The sequence below is a fragment of the Acanthopagrus latus genome, chromosome 16, assembly GCF_904848185.1.
Source record: "Acanthopagrus latus isolate v.2019 chromosome 16, fAcaLat1.1, whole genome shotgun sequence".
Taxonomy (NCBI): Eukaryota; Metazoa; Chordata; class Actinopteri; order Spariformes; family Sparidae; genus Acanthopagrus; species Acanthopagrus latus.
In genome coordinates this window covers 2,735,067-2,752,951 of record NC_051054.1, presented here as the reverse complement: position 1 = coordinate 2,752,951, position 17,885 = coordinate 2,735,067, and the positions used below count along the sequence as shown (strand labels likewise).

The 17,885-nt window shown below is 40.4% G+C and overlaps 2 protein-coding genes across 14 annotated transcripts in view; one reads left to right on the top strand and one right to left on the bottom strand.

Annotated features, from left to right (window-relative positions):
* Positions 1-17,885, bottom strand: part of LOC119004800 (activator of 90 kDa heat shock protein ATPase homolog 1-like) — a 76,574-nt gene that overhangs the window by 28,483 nt on the left and 30,206 nt on the right. For all 9 annotated transcript variants that reach the window (XM_037072022.1, XM_037072019.1, XM_037072020.1 and 6 more), the window contains one exon: positions 12,446-12,486. In XM_037072022.1, coding sequence (XP_036927917.1) covers positions 12,446-12,486 — 41 coding nt within the window. The remainder of the gene's footprint in view (positions 1-12,445; positions 12,487-17,885) is intronic.
* si:dkey-177p2.6 (uncharacterized protein LOC568712 homolog) lies at positions 1,459-5,404 on the top strand. Of its 5 annotated transcripts, none has more exons than XM_037072039.1 (2): positions 1,459-1,724; positions 2,903-5,404. In XM_037072039.1, the coding sequence occupies exon 2, from the start codon at positions 2,907-2,909 to the stop codon at positions 3,687-3,689; it is 783 nt and encodes a 260-aa protein (XP_036927934.1). In that variant the 5' UTR covers positions 1,459-1,724; positions 2,903-2,906; the 3' UTR covers positions 3,690-5,404. The 5 variants fall into 5 exon arrangements, with proteins under 5 accessions (XP_036927934.1, XP_036927932.1, XP_036927933.1 ...); XM_037072037.1 differs by having other exon boundaries at positions 1,459-1,728; XM_037072038.1 differs by having other exon boundaries at positions 1,460-1,733.

Genomic DNA, 17,885 nt, shown 5'->3' with positions numbered 1-17,885 from the left:
CACTGATGTGAGATTTAAAGCGCTCAGGCACATCAGCAGGTTGGGTTTTAAGGTGGCTTTTGTGGAAACGCCGCAAAATGCAGTTCAGTAAACAAGCGCCGGCATCATTTCTTAAATGTAGAGTATTTATTTTCTGTTCAGAAGAAGAAGACGAGAAAAGGAGAAGTGGCGGTGCAGCTGTGTTACAGCTTCGGAAGGAAGAGATGGAAAAAACGTGAATGAACAGTTTCCTTATTTGGCGTCTGCCTTCCTCGTCTTTCCGGTCACCTCTCCCCGCTTCCCTTCTGAGTCATCTGTCCCTTTAAAATGCTGCGTTCAGGTGCTCACTGTGACTTTCCAGCTTCTAGAGATTTCTAACCCTGATATGCTGATATTTGATCGATAATGTTTTAATACACTGATACATTAGTAATTCTATGTTTTTTTTTTATTTGGACCCTCAGATATTTTTAACTTTTTTAGTTTTTAGAATGTCAACGTTGTTATTCAAAAGGAAAATATGACTAAAGCTAAAAAGTGAGATAGTTAATCAGTAGCCTGCATTCAATTCACAGTTACAGTCACTATTTAGCATCATAAATTAGGATATTAAATATAACTAATACTTATGATTATAAATATGTTATCCCTGCTGAGTTTTTAAACTATGTTTTAAGATGTTTCAGTTGTACATGATGTATATAATATCGTGTTCTTCTTTATCCTTATCTGCTTTCTTCTGTTGTGAACACAAACGTCTGTTTTCATTAAGTTTTCATCGTATATTAGATTATTATTATAACTGAATCAACATATTAGGATTCTTACATGTTTTCGCACGTTCAACAAAGCTGACAAGTGACATTTTACAGCATTCTTGGTTTTTACAGTTTGCGGATGATACTGGAGTTTTACTTAAAGCCACGCTATGTAACTTTTTCAGCTTGTCTTCATCGGAAAAACAACCACACAAAAAAAGTTCAACATCCTCATTGAGCTTAAGTTTTACTTAAGTTTTACCAGTTTGGCTGGTCCACGTGCAGATTATCTAGGACACCTTTTTGGCTCGTTTGCTTGTTAGCACAATAGCTCTAGTCATTTTTCAAATTAGTGTTTTTATGGAAATTTGGTGGAAGGGGATTTGAGAATTGTAGAATTCAGTAATTTTTATGTGAACTACTTTTTAATCAGTTCTAAAGTTGCTTAAACTTTATAATAAGGTTACAAAAGAAATGGTCATTCATAATTAATGATCACTCAATTTATCATTAATGTATTAACTCTATGCAGGTGGTAATATTGTATTGTAAGGTAATATGTCACTTAGAAATGAATTTAATTACTATTCTTCATTATAATGCATTTTGAATCCAACCTCCCAAACGCTGGTCGTGATCAAATCGAAACGTCTCGATCATTCTCAGGAGTACCCTCGCGTGTCACGTGTGCTCCGGTGTCGTGTCTGATTTTTCCGCGGCGCACCTGAACGCGTCGGCAGCTCGCAGGCGGAACAAGCGGGCCGCACATTCGCTGCCCCGTGAGTGGCGGAGGCGGAGGCAGGCTCAGCGGGCCGACGGTCCAATCAGAGCCGAGCCTCGCCGCTTCCCCCCCTCCTCCCCTCGCAGTTGCTGTGGATGGACCGAACATTCCTCATTCCTGGGGCTTCGACAGCAGAGGATCGCGGCGACGACACGAAACGAGCCGAAGACACGACGGTTTCTAACAGCTCATGACACTTTCGAAGGGCACGTAAGGTTGTTTATTAAGCTCTTTTTTAAAACGTTAATTCAGAATGTTCTCAAAGTTTGTTTGTTTTTAACTCGGTTTAAATGGAGATGGTGTTTCCTCTCTCAAGTCTGGGGGACCGGTTGGAGGGTTCGGAGGGGGTCTTCTTCAGGGTCCCCGGCGAAATAAGTAGGATGGAGGGGATTTAGTCTCTTATTTTACTGCTATGAAACGAGGAAATTGCAGGAATAAGTGCGTTTATCATAGATTTTAATTTATTCAAGTGCGAGTATCTGTTTAAAAAGACACCAAGTAGCTTTTAATGTCCTTTTAACTCATAAAAAAGGGGGGCTTCTTGTTTTCTTCTTGTTTTTTTTGTTGTTGTGGGAAACATTTGAGACACACTGATGTGAAGCTCAGTAACCAGGTCTGTGTGGATGAGTAAAGTCTCTCAGTCTGCTGGGTGTCTCACAGTGACTCATAACAGTCTTAATGTTCACGTCTTACATGAACAGACTCAAATGTTGGAGCAGCATTTGTCTGCAGGTCTACTCCTGATGTTAGGAGATGTGTGTGGGTTTTTTTTTTTGTTTTTTTTGCGCCGTTTCATTGAAAGTGAATGGGAACCGCTCCATGTTTGCTCGGCTGCTGCCGGTGTTACATAAACTGGATGCAAGGTTTATTACATGGCAATTCAGCTTGATGGGATCCTGAATGTGTCTCTGTTCCCAAAAATAATCTCAGCCACTGCTGTCAGAGTTGGTTTTCTGTTTGTCGACCAAACGGACAGAATATCTCCACCAGTGGCGCCACAAATTAAAAATGACAGGCGCGTATGTCTACAATATAAGAGAGAAAATGGTAGACGGATTGATAATGATAGTTAATAGCGAGTCGCAGCTCTGGAGTCTCTTTATTTCAGCGCATTTTGTTCATCGTCTAATGAAGTTTGGCCTTTTCAGGGCTGATACAGATTTATTAGTGACAACTTATATAATAACCAGTGATGGAAAGTAACAGCTCTACATTTCTGAGGTATTTTACTTGAGTTTGGAACCTGATAATCAGTCTCTCCTAAATTTGCAGAGTTGATTTGAGTAGTAAAGATGATAACATGCTTTAGAAATATCAGTCTTTAAAATGCACATTGATCGAAAGCACTGTGCATCAAGTCTAATCTATGTATCTGTTCATGTAGGTCAATGTTGGGTCGCGGTGTAAAGCGGAAGTGGAGCTGCTTGGAGGAGCTGGAGGTCGAGACCCTCCCCGCTGCAGCAGAAAAGGAGAAACATGGCGAGGAGGACCTGGAGGACGAGGGCGGCTTCCTTGTGAGTCCGTCCAAATCCGACATGGACCACCTTCAGCAGCGTCAGGTGGTGCTCGGCCTCTGCTTGGAGAAGCTCCAGCACTACCAGGCCGGGGTGGAGCTCAGCCTGCGTCGCTCCGTGTTGCTCATCAACACGCTCAGGCAGATCCAGGAGGACATGCAGAGCGACGGCATGGGAACCTGCACGTCCGAGGTACTCCTCAACGGCGGCCACGCTGACTCCTGCATTCTCAGGGATGACGTCAGGGAGGACGTGGTGGTTACGTGCCCCGGGTGTGCAGAGGGTGATGGGGACACTCTGTCTCCGCCACTGTCCCCAGAATTCCCCTCTCAGGAGGCAAACAGCTCGTCTGAGCAGCAGAAATCCCTCCCTGCTGCGACGATCAACGCTTTTAGTGATGCAGTAAACGCCATGGGCTACCTCAGCGACCTCGCCCTGGACGACATCTTTGAGGACATTGACACTTCGATGTACGAGACCTCCGATCTGCCCTCTGCCTGGGCAGCGGGCTCCTTGTGGCCCGTCAGTGTGTCGCTTTGGGCGGACGAGGACGTTAAAATGCGCTCGTCGGGCCACAACTCTGCTGGGAGTCTCCAGTCATGTCTGATGGACATGAACGAACTGGACCACATCATGGAGATTCTGGTGAAGTCCTGATCAGCAAGTCAGACTCCTCCTGAACATTTACTGCACTGCTGGTCACAGCTGGGAACAAGGACTGGGTTTGGGTCGATGTTGGATTTTTAAGGCTCCATTTTACACTTTGGTTTAAAACCCTTCATCTAGTTTACAGTAGAATAAAACACTAATTTCATGCTCGTAAACCATCGAGAGTTATGGACATGAACTTGTGCCTCAAATAAGACATTAATTATTTATATTACATTAAAAAAAAAATCCAGTTTAAAATGTCTCATGAGATGAGAAACCAGGGAAACATCCACTCTTAAACACGTACAGATGCTCCAGTGGAAGTCTCAGTGGAATTAAATGGTAGAAATGTTACTGTTGACATTCAACAAGGAGAAATGCGTTTTGAACTTACAGAGAGACCAATTTCTGCGGCAACAGAAGCAGGAAACAACTGCAGTTTCAGGACTAGTTGTGTTTTGAGTCGCGGTTGAATAATCTGTAGACGAGACTTGTCTAGACGTCCACCGTCTGAAGTGCTTTAATGGACATGATCAGACTGCACAATTTGGAGCTGTTGTAAAAGTCTAAGGGTGTTTAAGGTGGATTTTCTTTAATTTGCTAAAATGGAACCTTAAATTTCTAATCTCACGGCGTTCGTGCCACTTTTCTCTCCTGTTTTATAAAGTTTTAGTCAAAGCAGCAGCTCCTCTCTGAGCAAATCCACCGCTCGGGAAGAAGAAACCTGAGCTGCGTGGTTTTGGCGTCACTCGGGCTGTTAGATCAGACTCGGGTTGATTATTAATTGAAATCCCTTCAATTACTTAAGAGGGCGTGCTTCAGCCAGAGAGGAGGGCAAAGGCCTGGGATTCCTGAAGGTTTTTTTTGTTTTTTTTTTACTGCTCCATGTAGGATCTTTAAATTAGAAAGCGTGGTCATGCAGCAGTGGGAGGGTGGACGGTCTGTATATTTATTTGACGTGAGAGAAGAAGGATGCAGCCGCTGTATTCTGGGATTCACCAGCCAAAGAAGTAAAGCTTCCAGTCCCTGGATGACATCCGAGAGAGAGAGAGAGGGTGAAATGTTTAACTTGTTCGAACGCCTTTATCTAATATTATTCTTATTTATGAATGAAAAATCAACTATGAACTGCAGCAGATATTATTTGTTCTTTGTATGTAAAGTCTTTTGTTTTTGGGTGTGAGTGTAACTTATAATTCAGATTCTTTATGACCTTTTTTCTTGGCTGCCATGTCTTCTGCTTTTTTGCGCCATTTGTGACATCAGTTGGGAGAAAACTATCAGAGCCTGTGCAAGAAATATTCTCATCTTTCTCACCATGAGGTTCACGTGAACGGTTTGTCCTTCTCGGCAGCTTGTATTTAAATGCAACATGTCATGTATTTTAAATAGTAATGTAATCCCAGTCTGGTTCTGACTGAGGAGCCGATTGCCTCAAGTCAAAAATCAGGACGACTTTGCCATGTCTGAGAATTGTAAGTGAAACAGAAGCCTATGTATTTTTATGGCCGTGATGGTATGAGTTTTTTTAAAGCAGTTTTTTTTATGTGTTTCTACCTGAAGCTCCAATCACCTGTCCTGTAGAAGAGATACAGCAGAGTGAAGGATGTTTGACCTTCACTCTCTGTGGTTTACTCCTGTTCTACCTCCTGATGTCTGTCTGTCTGTCTGTCGGTTTTTCTGGACACTCCTGTTTTCGCACCAAGAGCCATTGATGGAAATCTTTTTAAGCGTTGTTTATTTCACTGTTTTTAACTCGGCTGAACATCCAATCCAATGGAAACCAATGCTTTTCCTGTCAGACCAAAGCAATCCGTCCTCATCTCCATCTCATGTCGACAACGTGCCTTACTACTGAACCTGATTTTTATTCGTGTTGAGGTTTTTTTGTGGCTGTCTGAGCTCGAGCCTCATTGATAAAAACCCTAAGAACTGTGGCGAGGTGTTATGTAAAGCACTGCAAGCCAGAACCGCCATCGCTCCTTCCTTCTTCTTGGCCTTTTTCTGTGCTCACTGAACACTAGTGGCATATGAGCTTAATGTATCCTGACAGGCTGACAGTGAACTAGCTGAGGGAGGAGGTGGCAGCGAGGGCCGGGAGGGAAAAATAAGAGGAGGAGGAGGACACGGAGGAGGAGGAGGAGGGGTGGGAGGAAGCAGCTTGCGTCACTCGTTCAGTAGGAGGGGTTTAGAGCTTGTTTTTGCCCAGACTCAGACCACCGACCAATCACATGAGACGGCGAAGAGCAAGATTGATGTATGGGGAGCACACTGCCGCTCCAACAACAACTTGTTTTCGCTCCTGATGGCTCTGCACAGAAATACAGTGTGGATCTGTTGGATTTCAGCCTGTGAAATAAATCCAGTTTTACGTTTTTCTCCTCCACATAATCTTATCGGACAGGACTGAATATAAAACACGGACGGCTGCAGTGTTATTTATAATTGTATGAAAGAAAAGCACAAGCTGTATGTTGTTGATGCTGATTATGATATAAATGTATCTGAAGGATGAGTTTGATAGGTAATAAGATGATAATTAATAATGTATTGTATTTTTTGTGGAATATTTTATAGATTTTATTCAATAATACAGTAAAAATACCCTAACTGTCTTGTGTGCGAGTCTTTATTTTCCACCGACTGTGAAGCAGGCCCCGTTATGCAACATCACATGGATCAACAACGCTAACATTTCATCCAGGTTACAAAAAAACTGATCACGAAACAAATTATTACAGCCAGCCTCTCGAAAACGTGCCTTACTGCACAGCAGCCATGCATACACAATGAGGTATTAGTCAATACCCGACTGACTGCATGTGGTTTATGGAAGGCACCTAATGGGTTATTTCTACCCCGAGTTCAGCCTCCCAGGCACAGCTTTCACTCAGACCCTGATCCTGCCTCCTGGATTTTGACTGGTTAACCCAACTGTGTCTAAATCTCCAACCTGCAGCTTTGGAGAGGAGAGTTTTACTGTGCAGCACATGTCCTGGAAGGCAGAGCTGAGGGCAAAGTCTCCATCTGCTCTGTTTTTCCACACATGGCTCCAGAGTGAAAAGGAAGCAGAGACTGCCCTCTGGTGGCTGTTTCACTGAAAGACAGATGTCTGCTGATTTTAAAAGCATGACAGTGCAGATTCAAACTGTATGTTCAGTGGTGTTAGTCGATGCTGTTGTCTGGTGTATTTATAAACCCAGTTGTTGCACAAAACCTGCTTCGGTATAAGCAGCACCAGTGGTTCTTACTGTGGGGTGACTGGACTCACAGGAATGTCACTTTCCAGTTAGGGAAAGTAAGCTACTGAGAGAGAGAGAGAGAGGCCTCATCTCATGTTTCACCCTCACCTTCAGAAACATCTGCAGCACTACGGGTCAGAACTGAAGTCGCATTCAAATGCTTTAACTGTAGAAGAAATAGCAACGCTACAAAGGACAAATACTGCATTGCAGAAGTCGATATCTAGATTAGGTCATAAAAAACTTTCATTTTGAAAACTGTAAGGATGTAGACAGTGAGCTTTGAAAATAAGGTTTTATTTAAAGGGTGAAATGTCTTTGTTTGAGTTGGTTATACTACTCTGTGTGCTGTTAAACAGGATGTTGTCACCTGGTTTGTTCTATTGCCCTGTCAGAATATGAATTATAAAGAAACTTTCATTCTGCCTCCTCAATGTACGTCTTTTCGAATGTTTGACAAATATTAATCTTGAGAGGAAACTGACTTGTGTTGGGACATAAAATTCTCACTAAATAGGAAATAGAAAAAAGAAATCGTCAGACTCTGATGGGAGTTAATCACTAAAAGGGTCCTTATTTACCTTCTATCAACAACAAAACCCTTTCTATACAGCTGCCTGTGATGAAACCTACTTAAACGTGGTTCTGGTTTGTTTGTGTTCGTAATGTCTGTAGATTTTATAGACAGGGTCTATAAAATAATAAACACAGCTCCTGTCCCTGGTTGGGCTTTTATTGTGATAAAACAGCTAGACAAACAGATAAAACCTTTTTAACTCTTTTGCAGCGTGCGTTATTTTCTTACTGCAGTGTTCGTGCACCACTGAGTGTGATTTCACTCCAGAGTGTAAGACAGAAGCACAGTTGCAGTAGATGTTGTTGGAGCTGGAATTTCAGGGAGTGGTCACACATGAGGAGGAGCAACACGTGAGCTACTGCACACAACTCCTGCTAATGTTCCCATTAAACACATGTGAAGAGAGTGTGTCTGAACAAACTATCTGTCCATCTATCTGAAACTGACGATGTGGTATATATATATAAATGTCAAAATATCGGCCTGTGGCCCAGCAGAGCGCTGCAGCGTGTCAGTCTGGGTTTAATGTTTCTCTGCAGCCAGACATCAGTCTACTGCGGCGGACTGGAGCTGGGCTTTGGCTCCGTCCTCCAGGCTGACTCAGCACACACTCACAGAACAAACAAGCACTGCTGCTGCAAAACAATGGGATGGACCGACTGGACTGATGCGTGCACACCGTAGATCCAGCAGCACTTCCTGTCAGATGAAAACATGTTTCTAATGTCCAGAAAAACATGTTTATTCTCCTCTCACAGGATGTGCAGAATCATCTTTGAGGATAAAAACACTAATTATAATGGCCACGAACACATGTGTAATGTATTTATCAGTTCTGAAGCTTACATGAGATTTCAGCTGTTGTAAGTAAGTCAAATATCTTTTCAAGTTACAGTCTGCTGGAGCAAAACTCCCTGTTTTTGTGTCCATGCTGAGCTGCAGTGAGAGGATCAAAACAAAAAGAGAAACTTTTGTACGATTAAGAACTTGATTTGTCCAATAAACCAGACGGCTAACACCTCATTTTAACTGGAGATGAACTTTTGAACACATTTTTGCACAAAACAACTGTTGAGCTTCATCAGTACTTCAGGAAGAGATCATATAATGGCCAGTATGAACAAGGGGAAGAATGCTCTGCTTAACACAGTAACAATACATCTTCATGTAAGTATAGTAGTTTGAGGAAGGTTTCTTAATATTTAGGTCAGAATCATTGTGTTATCACACACCTCTAATATGATGACAGACTGTTTATTTCCTTATTTTGACATTAATGTAACTATATGTTATATTACTGCTGAGAATTAATTGTTTTTCTTGCAGTTTCTGTTTTAGATATCAAGTTGCGGTGCCTTAAAGAGAAAGGATTACTGCTAGCTGACAGGATTTCATTGGTCTGGTTTCACTGAAGAGTTTTAGCGCCCCACGCTGGACTAAAGATGCTGCTTCAGCCTTTTCTCCTCTGGAAAAGAAACAACTCTGGACCTGTAATTTATGGATATCAGCATCTTAAAACAAAATATCAGCATAAATATACGACTTTCTGTTTTTATCGGCTGCACATAAAATCCACAGAAGAAGGAAAACACTCAATCTAACCAGGATATCCGTCTGAGAGGGAAACAGCATGTACACGTGTGTGACACTGGACTAAAAAATGGCTTAAATCTTGAATCTTTTACCTCTGTCCTGATTAAGTCAGATGTGGGAATGTGTCTGACAGGCTACATGACCCGGAGGAACAAATTCCTTTTTGTCTGACTTTCTGTAAGTGATTTACAAGCTCCTCCAGACACCGTGGAGATTCAAGTGCAGGTCAGAGATGTGACCCGAACAACCGCGGTTACATAGAAATGGATTTGACCCGCGATCGTCCGACTAAATAGGCTCCCATTCATTTTTCTTGGGGAAACAAATTAGCTGCTGGTATGTTGTTTTTCTTGACGAACTGTACGAGACAGAGCTCAGGCTGTGGTGATTTGTAGCCAGGCGTCCTTGGAAAAGGTTTTGACCTCGGACCACGTGGACTCGCTAATTAAAAGGGGAAATAAGGGGAAAGTAATTTATAAACAGCCAAAACTTTGTCTTGCTGTGCTTTTTTCTTTTTTTTCTTTTTTTTTTTTTAACTTCACAGTGGGACAGATAAATATTGCAAATTGTGGGTGTAATCACATTTTGTTGAACAAGATTTAAAAATTACTATTTTGGCACCAGAGAAGACAGAGATTAAAATATGGCGTAACGATGGTAACTGCATTTTCAATATTATCCTGGAAATCCCCCAAAGTTTGACTTTTTACATTGATTAATCTCTTTTTGGTCCAAATATGTGATTGGACCAGAGGTGAAAAGTACATTTGCTCACATAATAAAGTAAAATGGTAAATGTTCTTTGACAGCTGTAGTTTTTTGGTTAATTTGCAGATTTAACAAACTATGAGTTTTTTTTAAAATTTCCAGTTACAACATTCAAAATTACTGAAGTACTTTGGATTCATGTACTTTTACTCAACTAAATTTTCAAATGCAGGATTTTTCCAATGAGTAATTTTACCTTGAGACCTGAACTTACTGAATACATTCTCCACCACAGATTATTAAACACTGATATTAAGTATAAATGAGTACAAACCATAATAGATCCTTGCTGATGTATCAGTTGGTGGATATTATCAGTAACTGGTGTATTTGTTATCTAATATGTGCCGATATATTAAAACACAATGCAGAAAAAGATGTCTGGTTTAATTTATAATTATCAAATTAAATTCCATTTTCACTGATGTCATTTTGAACAACAGTTTATTGTTAAACTGTAAAATATCCTTTATCTATCATCTACACGTTTTTTATTGCATTTGAGGGAATGAATGAATATCGGTGCTTATTGATATCAGATTTAAAAAATATATATTTTTAAGAACATGATTGGCTCTTAATATCCAGTATCTTTCGAGCTCCAGAGTAAAATCTATAATCTGATCAATACTGATGTTGTTAGGTGCAAAACGTCAGTCTTCAGGATGTTTCCAAAACATTTCAGGAACTGAGCTGAGTTAAAAAGCTGCTGTAAGATACGTGTAGACCTCTAACTACTGATTAATCTATCAAACACTTATCATGAATTATCATTTTATTAATGTCCAAGAGTTTCAGTTTATAATGATTAAAAACAAAAAGCTGCAAATACTCACATTAGTGAAGCTGAAATCAGAGAAGGATTGGCATTTATAGTTGCAGATTCATTTTCTGTAAATCACCTAATCAATTATTAATCACTGATGAATTGTTTTAGCCCAAAATGGATTTTTGAGTTCACTTAATGACAATTTGAAAAAGTTATTTGGCCTAAAGATTATTGGATTTTCTCCAACTTCTGCCATGAAAATCAACATAAACTGATCTGCATAGTTTTCACATGATGACATGCTGATGATTTTAATGACTATGATGATGATGATAATGATCTAAGTCTTGACAGGAGACCAACTAAACCTCTGGAACAAGACCGATACTGTCCCATACAGCTGCTCTGCCTGCACGGCTCAATCTAATTTTCTACAAATTAATTATACATGTGGTTAATTAAAGGCAGAGTAGAAGCTATTAGTCACATCTGCCGCAGGTCGCGTGTAGATAAGACAGATAAGGCAGATGTGCTCACACCAGCACGCATGGAGGCTCATCATGCGGTCGTCACATGACAGAAACTAGTTAGACCTTAAAGTCAAGCGTGATAGATGATATATGATCTTATCCTATATAATATCATATTAATCACCTCACAGATTTAAACAATGTTTTACAATGTACGCGTTTAATCTGATTTCTTGAACTCTGTCACATCATCGAACATTTTACAGCCTGACAAAGCAAAAATATTCTCAAGCATTTGGAGATTTATTGATTATGTTGCTGACATCAGATGGGTTTATGAAACCTGGAAACACCTTCCTGCTGTGGACAGTAATCTCTCAGTGTGTGGGGGGGAAACCACTAACTGCTGCTCTCTGTACTCTCTGCTGCAGCTGTCTTTGGCTGTCATTAAAAAGTTTGAAGAGAGTCATGAAAGTACTTCGGTGATTTTCAGTATTTCTGATCAGGACTCTAAATCCTGCTACGAGAAGACATGTCAAGTTGACATTTTAATTACCAATAATAAGCATTCAAAGCTGGTTGTCAGTTTTAAAGGTATGTCTTTCAACCAAAGTACTGAACAAATATTCATATTTTTTTCCTGATGAAAGAGTTGAATAAAGAAATCCAAGGAACAGTGTCACACAATCCGTTCAATAGCTCTCTAGATATCTTCTGTCAGTACTGAAGAGGTGGAATGATTGATTGATACTACAAATACGCTGGTAAATAAATAATTTACTCCTCGATCACAGACTTAATATCAGACCTCACTGAACAGTAAAATCTAGCAACTACTTGCACATGCAGTCCTCAGGATGTCAGTCCATCAACTGGAGACTGAAAACACTGCGAGGATCCAACCTTAAATCAGTCGACAGATAATTATCAGGTTAGTGTGGATGAATTAGTAAAGCTCAGTTTTAACATTTCTATGCAGCTATTTTAGTGTGAGGAGATACGAATGGTAACTCGGTCAGTGTGGGTTCAGGGAATCATTCTGTCTGGAATGTGTTAGATAATATTCCACTCATCTTTCATTATCATGTTTTGAAACAGACGTACGTCTACACGAAAAGGTCTGAAGCAACACAAGCATCAACTCTTATCCTCCGAACTCCAAACAAACTTACAGAAAAGTGGTTAATGAAGGTGGTGCACGGAGCTCAACCGTGAAAACATTCCAAGGTATTTTATTAATTGAGGGGAAAACCCTTTGAGGTTTTGAAACGCAGAGACGCCCTGTTTCCCAATCACACACCACTTAACAAGCCAAGAAACTGACAGGATAACTCTTTACTTACCTGTGTGTAGAGTGATTTGAACCAGCAACCCTCTGGTGCATCTGGAAGAGAAAAACAAAATATGAGAAAAGCATAAATAAAACTATAACAAATGTATATCCAGTATCAACAATGAGGAATGAACCATGGTTTAATTACATCTAGTAAACAAGTGGCAATCGATTTATTATTCCTGTGTTCAACATAACTGTAACGGTTTCTGTGGTGCGACAATATAAACAGGCCACATGATGAAAAGTTCCACCTAGTAAATAAAAAAATCCATCCATCCATAAATAAATGCATTTCAAATGATGTTAAATCAAAGAATGTCACTGCAGCGGTTCAATCATGCCTCTTCTGTCCACCTTCGGGAAGTCTCTTTTTATGTCCGTGGAGAATTAAATCACGCTGTCTGCATGGAGACGTAATTCATTTCCAACACTATCTGAGTGGAAAGCGTGATGTTGATCAAAATCACCAGCTGAGATGTTCGCAGCTGCATCCCTCTTACACAACCGGCCAGTTCTGCCATTTCAACACAATTTTCTTTGGTGAACCCAAACAAAACACAAAACCTCAGAATACATCAGGACAACAAACAACAATTAAGACGCCTGGTGTACCATAAACAAGTGAGATCACTGGTATTTCTGACTGCTACTCTTGTCTGTACTGGTGTCCGTCAAAAACTGACATGCTTCCATAAAACTGAATGCAAAGTTGATCTGTGTCTTTTTATAATGAAGTCCGCCTGATCCTCAAAAAAGGTTGAAATGGGAAGAAACAGCGGTTTTGCGGTTGGCAGCCATCTTGCCAAGCTGTCAAGCTGTTTCCTTTTGGTGTATCATTGAATTATGTCGCACATTTGCTCCATTTCAAGTTTAAATCAAGTTTAGAAAATGCGTTTATGGGCTGGTTGGGTTTCACCAACAGACCATAGGGTTAGGAAAACATCACACGTTAAAATATTGGCAAACAAGACAAATGATCAATGTCAACATTCACAATATTAACATGCTGATGTTTAGCAGGTGTAATGTTTAACTCATTCACTATCGTCGTTGAGAATGTTAGCATGCTAAACACAAAAGACAGCTGAGGCAGATGGAAAAGTGATTAGTTTTGGAGATATTTGGACATAAATCCAAGTGTTGGATAGAGCCGAGCAGTTAATCACAATCAAGTGCAGTTTTGATAAATGTGTGAAATAACCGTCACAATATCACTGCAGCGGTCTCCTGGTCTGCAAATCTTGTTCTCCAGATGTAAGAAAAACAGTTTTTTCAGAGAACATTAAAATCGACGGAGATTGTTAAAGTTATCTCGATTCATCCTCAGGAGGACATGAACGTCTGAACTACATTCAGTTGCAATACATCCGATTTATGACTCAATCATCTTACAAAAAACCACAATGACGACCTGATGGTGGTGCTAGAGTAAAATCTGATGAAGTCAGTGGGTAATGTTGGGGAATTATATGTGTTCCAAATGTTGTGCTTCATCCTCTGGAAACAAAATGAATTTATATCCATCCAATAGAGTTTCAGTGTGGATGAAAGTGGTGGACCAACATTAGCCTGACGTTTCCTTCCAACGCCACCATGCATTGAAATCATAAAAGGGGCTTTATGATAAAAAAGGTCACAGGTTGATGAGTCAGTAGCTTTAGACTGTAACAGACTTTCTGCTCCTCAGCATTTCAAGTGCACCAATCTGCAGACAGCCTTGAAGTCAACCTTAATGAACCTTTATATCTGTGCCCTCTGCTAACGAACATGAAGCACTTGAATGTCCCAGAGCATCCGAATCAAAATCTCCGTGACTCCAGCAGAGCATAGAAATCACTTACAGTCTCATCCGTGCACATTCCAGCAGAACAGTATGGACTCTGTTGTGTGTGTCTGCATGCATGTTGTGTCTATCTTTACATGTGTACTACGAGGCTCCGCTGCCATGTGACGCCGGCTCGTCCGCATCAGGTTTGCTTTTCACAGCGTGTTGTGTGAACTGAGCGAAGGGCGTTCATACTTCTCACAAGGTTCTACACCTTTCTTGCCATTTTCACAGCAGGTTAACCACAACAAATCCATCAGCACTGCCTCAACTGTTCAGGAAAACAACACTTTCAGGCTGTTACTGACAAAATAAGAAAAAGCTGGTTCTGTTTGTTTTGTTCATGCTGCTGGAGTCAGCTTGATGTGGGAGCAGCGTTTTAACATTATGGACTTTAAAACGGCTGAAATCAATACAGTTATTTTAACGGCTGATCAAATAAATCGGTACGTAAACGGAGTCACTTATAGTAATGAACACACAGAGAATTAACACCTCACTCAGCCTTATTTCTCAGCATCTTTCAGTAAAATCAATTAAAAGCTGATCATATGTCAGTGTGTCAGCTTGTTTCGCTGAACCACTGTGGAAAAAAACAATGAATGCAGCTTTTAAGAACCTGTTGTGTCATCTCTTTGTTTTAACCATCAGACATCAGACTCTTACTTTGTTGTTGAAAAAGTAAAGACACTGGGGCTGTTCTGTTCACATTTCTTAAACATAATTCATGTTTATATATTTTTTTAAAGGTGCCCCCTGTGGACAAAAGCAGGATGAGCACCTTTTCTTCTAAATTTCTGGCCAGTCTTTGCATTCGTTTTGGAGGTGAAAGAAAAAACCCAACATATTTTTGTCAGGATGTCAGGACAGCAGAATCACTCGCCATCTTCTTCAAAAGACTCGAGACTCTTCAGACCTCACCTCGACCTCGCATAGCATGACTGCAATACTCTGAGTAGTAGGTTTAAATACATTTGGGGCTAAAAAGAGGCCATGCAATTTACTGAATGGGGCTTCATTTTACATCTTCATTGCCTAATTGTTTAACACGTTTAGATATTTTGGAACGGTGGATGATGGCAACAGAATGCTCCGAACTGTTTCTCACTGGTCTGAATTTTTGCTTATTAAGATGCTTTCCAGACTTCCTGGAACGGAATCTGGGCTCACAGGATACATTCCTCTAGTTGTTGGACATTGGTAGCATTAAACATTATCAGCAGAATGGACAGACGGTATCCTTAAGGCCAGTAATACGAGTTAATAAGGTGGGGCAAATTTGAAGAAGTTAAGCCGTTGTCATACACCAAAGCTTCTGATATCACGAACCTTCATCAGCACTGAAAGTAATCTCATTTGCAATAACTCGTCTGCAGGATTGAAGTGGCAACCTTCAGGTGTGTGACGATGTCTGTATCCATGGGAATCATAGCACTTTTTATCCTCTGGCGCTGTGAACTCAAAGGGCAGCAAACTTTTTACAGTTCATCTGATGTGGATGCAAACACCCACACTGGCAGGATGCAACTGAGCAACGTGCCTAAGTTGAATTTCATGCATATTTCTGAACATACCAACACAGCACAGAGGAGAAGTTCCCAGTGCCAGTTCAGCTATTTATAGACACAATGGGCAACTTTTCTTTTCTATACTTTGATATTTCTTGATTTTAAAGTCTTACATGGTGTTCTACTGTCGTTTTCTAGATAGTGATTCGACAATAAAGTTTTGAAAAGAACGTGATTGGGATCTTTTGAGTGTTGCGGCGTTCAGATGAAGAGAAGACCATATAAAATCGCTTAAGTCACTAATAGCTCGAACTTTACCAGCTGTTAAAGAAGTTTCATGTCTGAGGACACGGCCTGGACAGCAACCAGATAACATCAGGCATTTGCTAAAAAAAAAGAAAAAAGAAAACATTCCCGGAAAATGTTATTAAGGACACAGTGAGACAGTTTCTGGCTTCCATCAGTGCCAGGTTTCACTCTTACCGCAACGTACGTGTCAATAAAAAGATCTGATGATGATTAGAGTCGCCTGGACAGATATTAGATTGAGATGCTTCACTTACTACTAACTTCAATCTAAACATAACCACTAAATGACTCTGCTACCTAATATAATCATTTATATATTTAATAAATAAGAAATCCGTGACATTTTTCAAGGACAGTGTGTCACCTGAGATAAACAACAAACCACAGAACAGCACAATCGGCTTTTTCTGACTCTGGTACTGATGTCCACATTGTTCTGACTCGTGTCTTTCTGTCTCATGTTACAGCTTTTTGACAAATGCTTCAAAATCCAAATTATACGCTCGGAAAATGAAACAAAAGCTCGAGTGTGGTGGCACATCATCTAGCTGTATTTTCCACATGAATGAAGAATCGCAGCTGTTATTTTTTTCCTCTTTCACTGAAGCCAGAAATTGATTTAGGTTTAGAAATGTTTTTTGAACTTGTGCCAAAATTAAGCGCTGTGTCATGATGTCTGCTCATAGCCAAGAAGAAGAAGAAGGAGAAGAAGAAGAAGAAGAAGAAAGATGTACAGACATGATCTAATTTGTCTGGATTTGCAATGACTTAAATGCAGATCCAGAAAAAGAACATTTATAAAATCACGAGTCATTATAGGCAGAAAAAAGGGACCGAGAACAGAAATGGTATCATTAAATTAGCTTAACTAATGTGTGATTCAATGCATAATGAGATAAAATAGCTGCAATCATTCCTTCACATTTGAATAATTGCTCATGTTGTTTTAGCTTGATTGAATTGCTGCATTGCTGGAAAGTAACTGCATGCTGCAGTGAGCACAGATTGACAATGTGCCTGAAATATCTTCCCTGATACCTGATATTGTTATTTTTGCCCCGCTTGAGTAGACACACCAATCCTGAGCACAACTGGAAGTACGGTTTGGAAATAATCCTGCACTTGTGTTTTTCCTTTTCAGCTATTTGGAGGAAGAAACCTTTATTAGAGACAAGGCAAACAGAGGCTACCTGATACCTGCGCTGCCTGTCACACCGTAATGCTGCCTTGCATTTCTGCTGTATTGATCTGAGTGCTTGTCCCATCATAGCTAATGCACTGCTAGCTTCTCTCTCAGGTCCCAACATCACTTAGCACTGACGATCAAACACAAGGGAGCCCACAGAGGGGATGAGTGCGGCGATGATTTGTTCAGATTTGTGGGATGTTGGCCAACAGGCATTCTCATAAAATTTCTAATAAAACCTGATGCTGACAGAAAGGATGTGTGCAAAGTTTTAAAGGGATCCCATCCTGCAAACCACCACCTGAGTTAATATACGGTCAACATTAGTCATCTCCTCCACAGGGAGTGTGTTGGGCTGCAGCCAGGCCTTAATTGCCCAGTTTTAAAGAGCTCTTAACCTGTGTCTTCTCCTTCATGTCCGTCTGACCTTCATGATGTTACTGATGTGAAGGCTGAATCACTGACGGATCCCAACGTTGGGAAAATTGGCAGCACTACAGTTGTTGGAGAAGCTAACATGCATTACAAGCATTACATTTCTACACTTATTTCTTATACCTGTGCTGAAGAATTATTGTAATTTTCTCAAAGAATTGATTAACTGTTAGATATATAAATT

Excerpts from the sequence above, each read along its gene's own strand:
- si:dkey-177p2.6 (XM_037072036.1), top strand. The coding sequence starts at position 1,931 with ATGAAACGAGGAAATTGCAGGAATAA. Across the intron at positions 1,957-2,902 it reads CGAGGAAATTGCAGGAATAA|GTCAATGTTGGGTCGCGGTG; the intron begins GTGCGTTTATCA and ends CTGTTCATGTAG.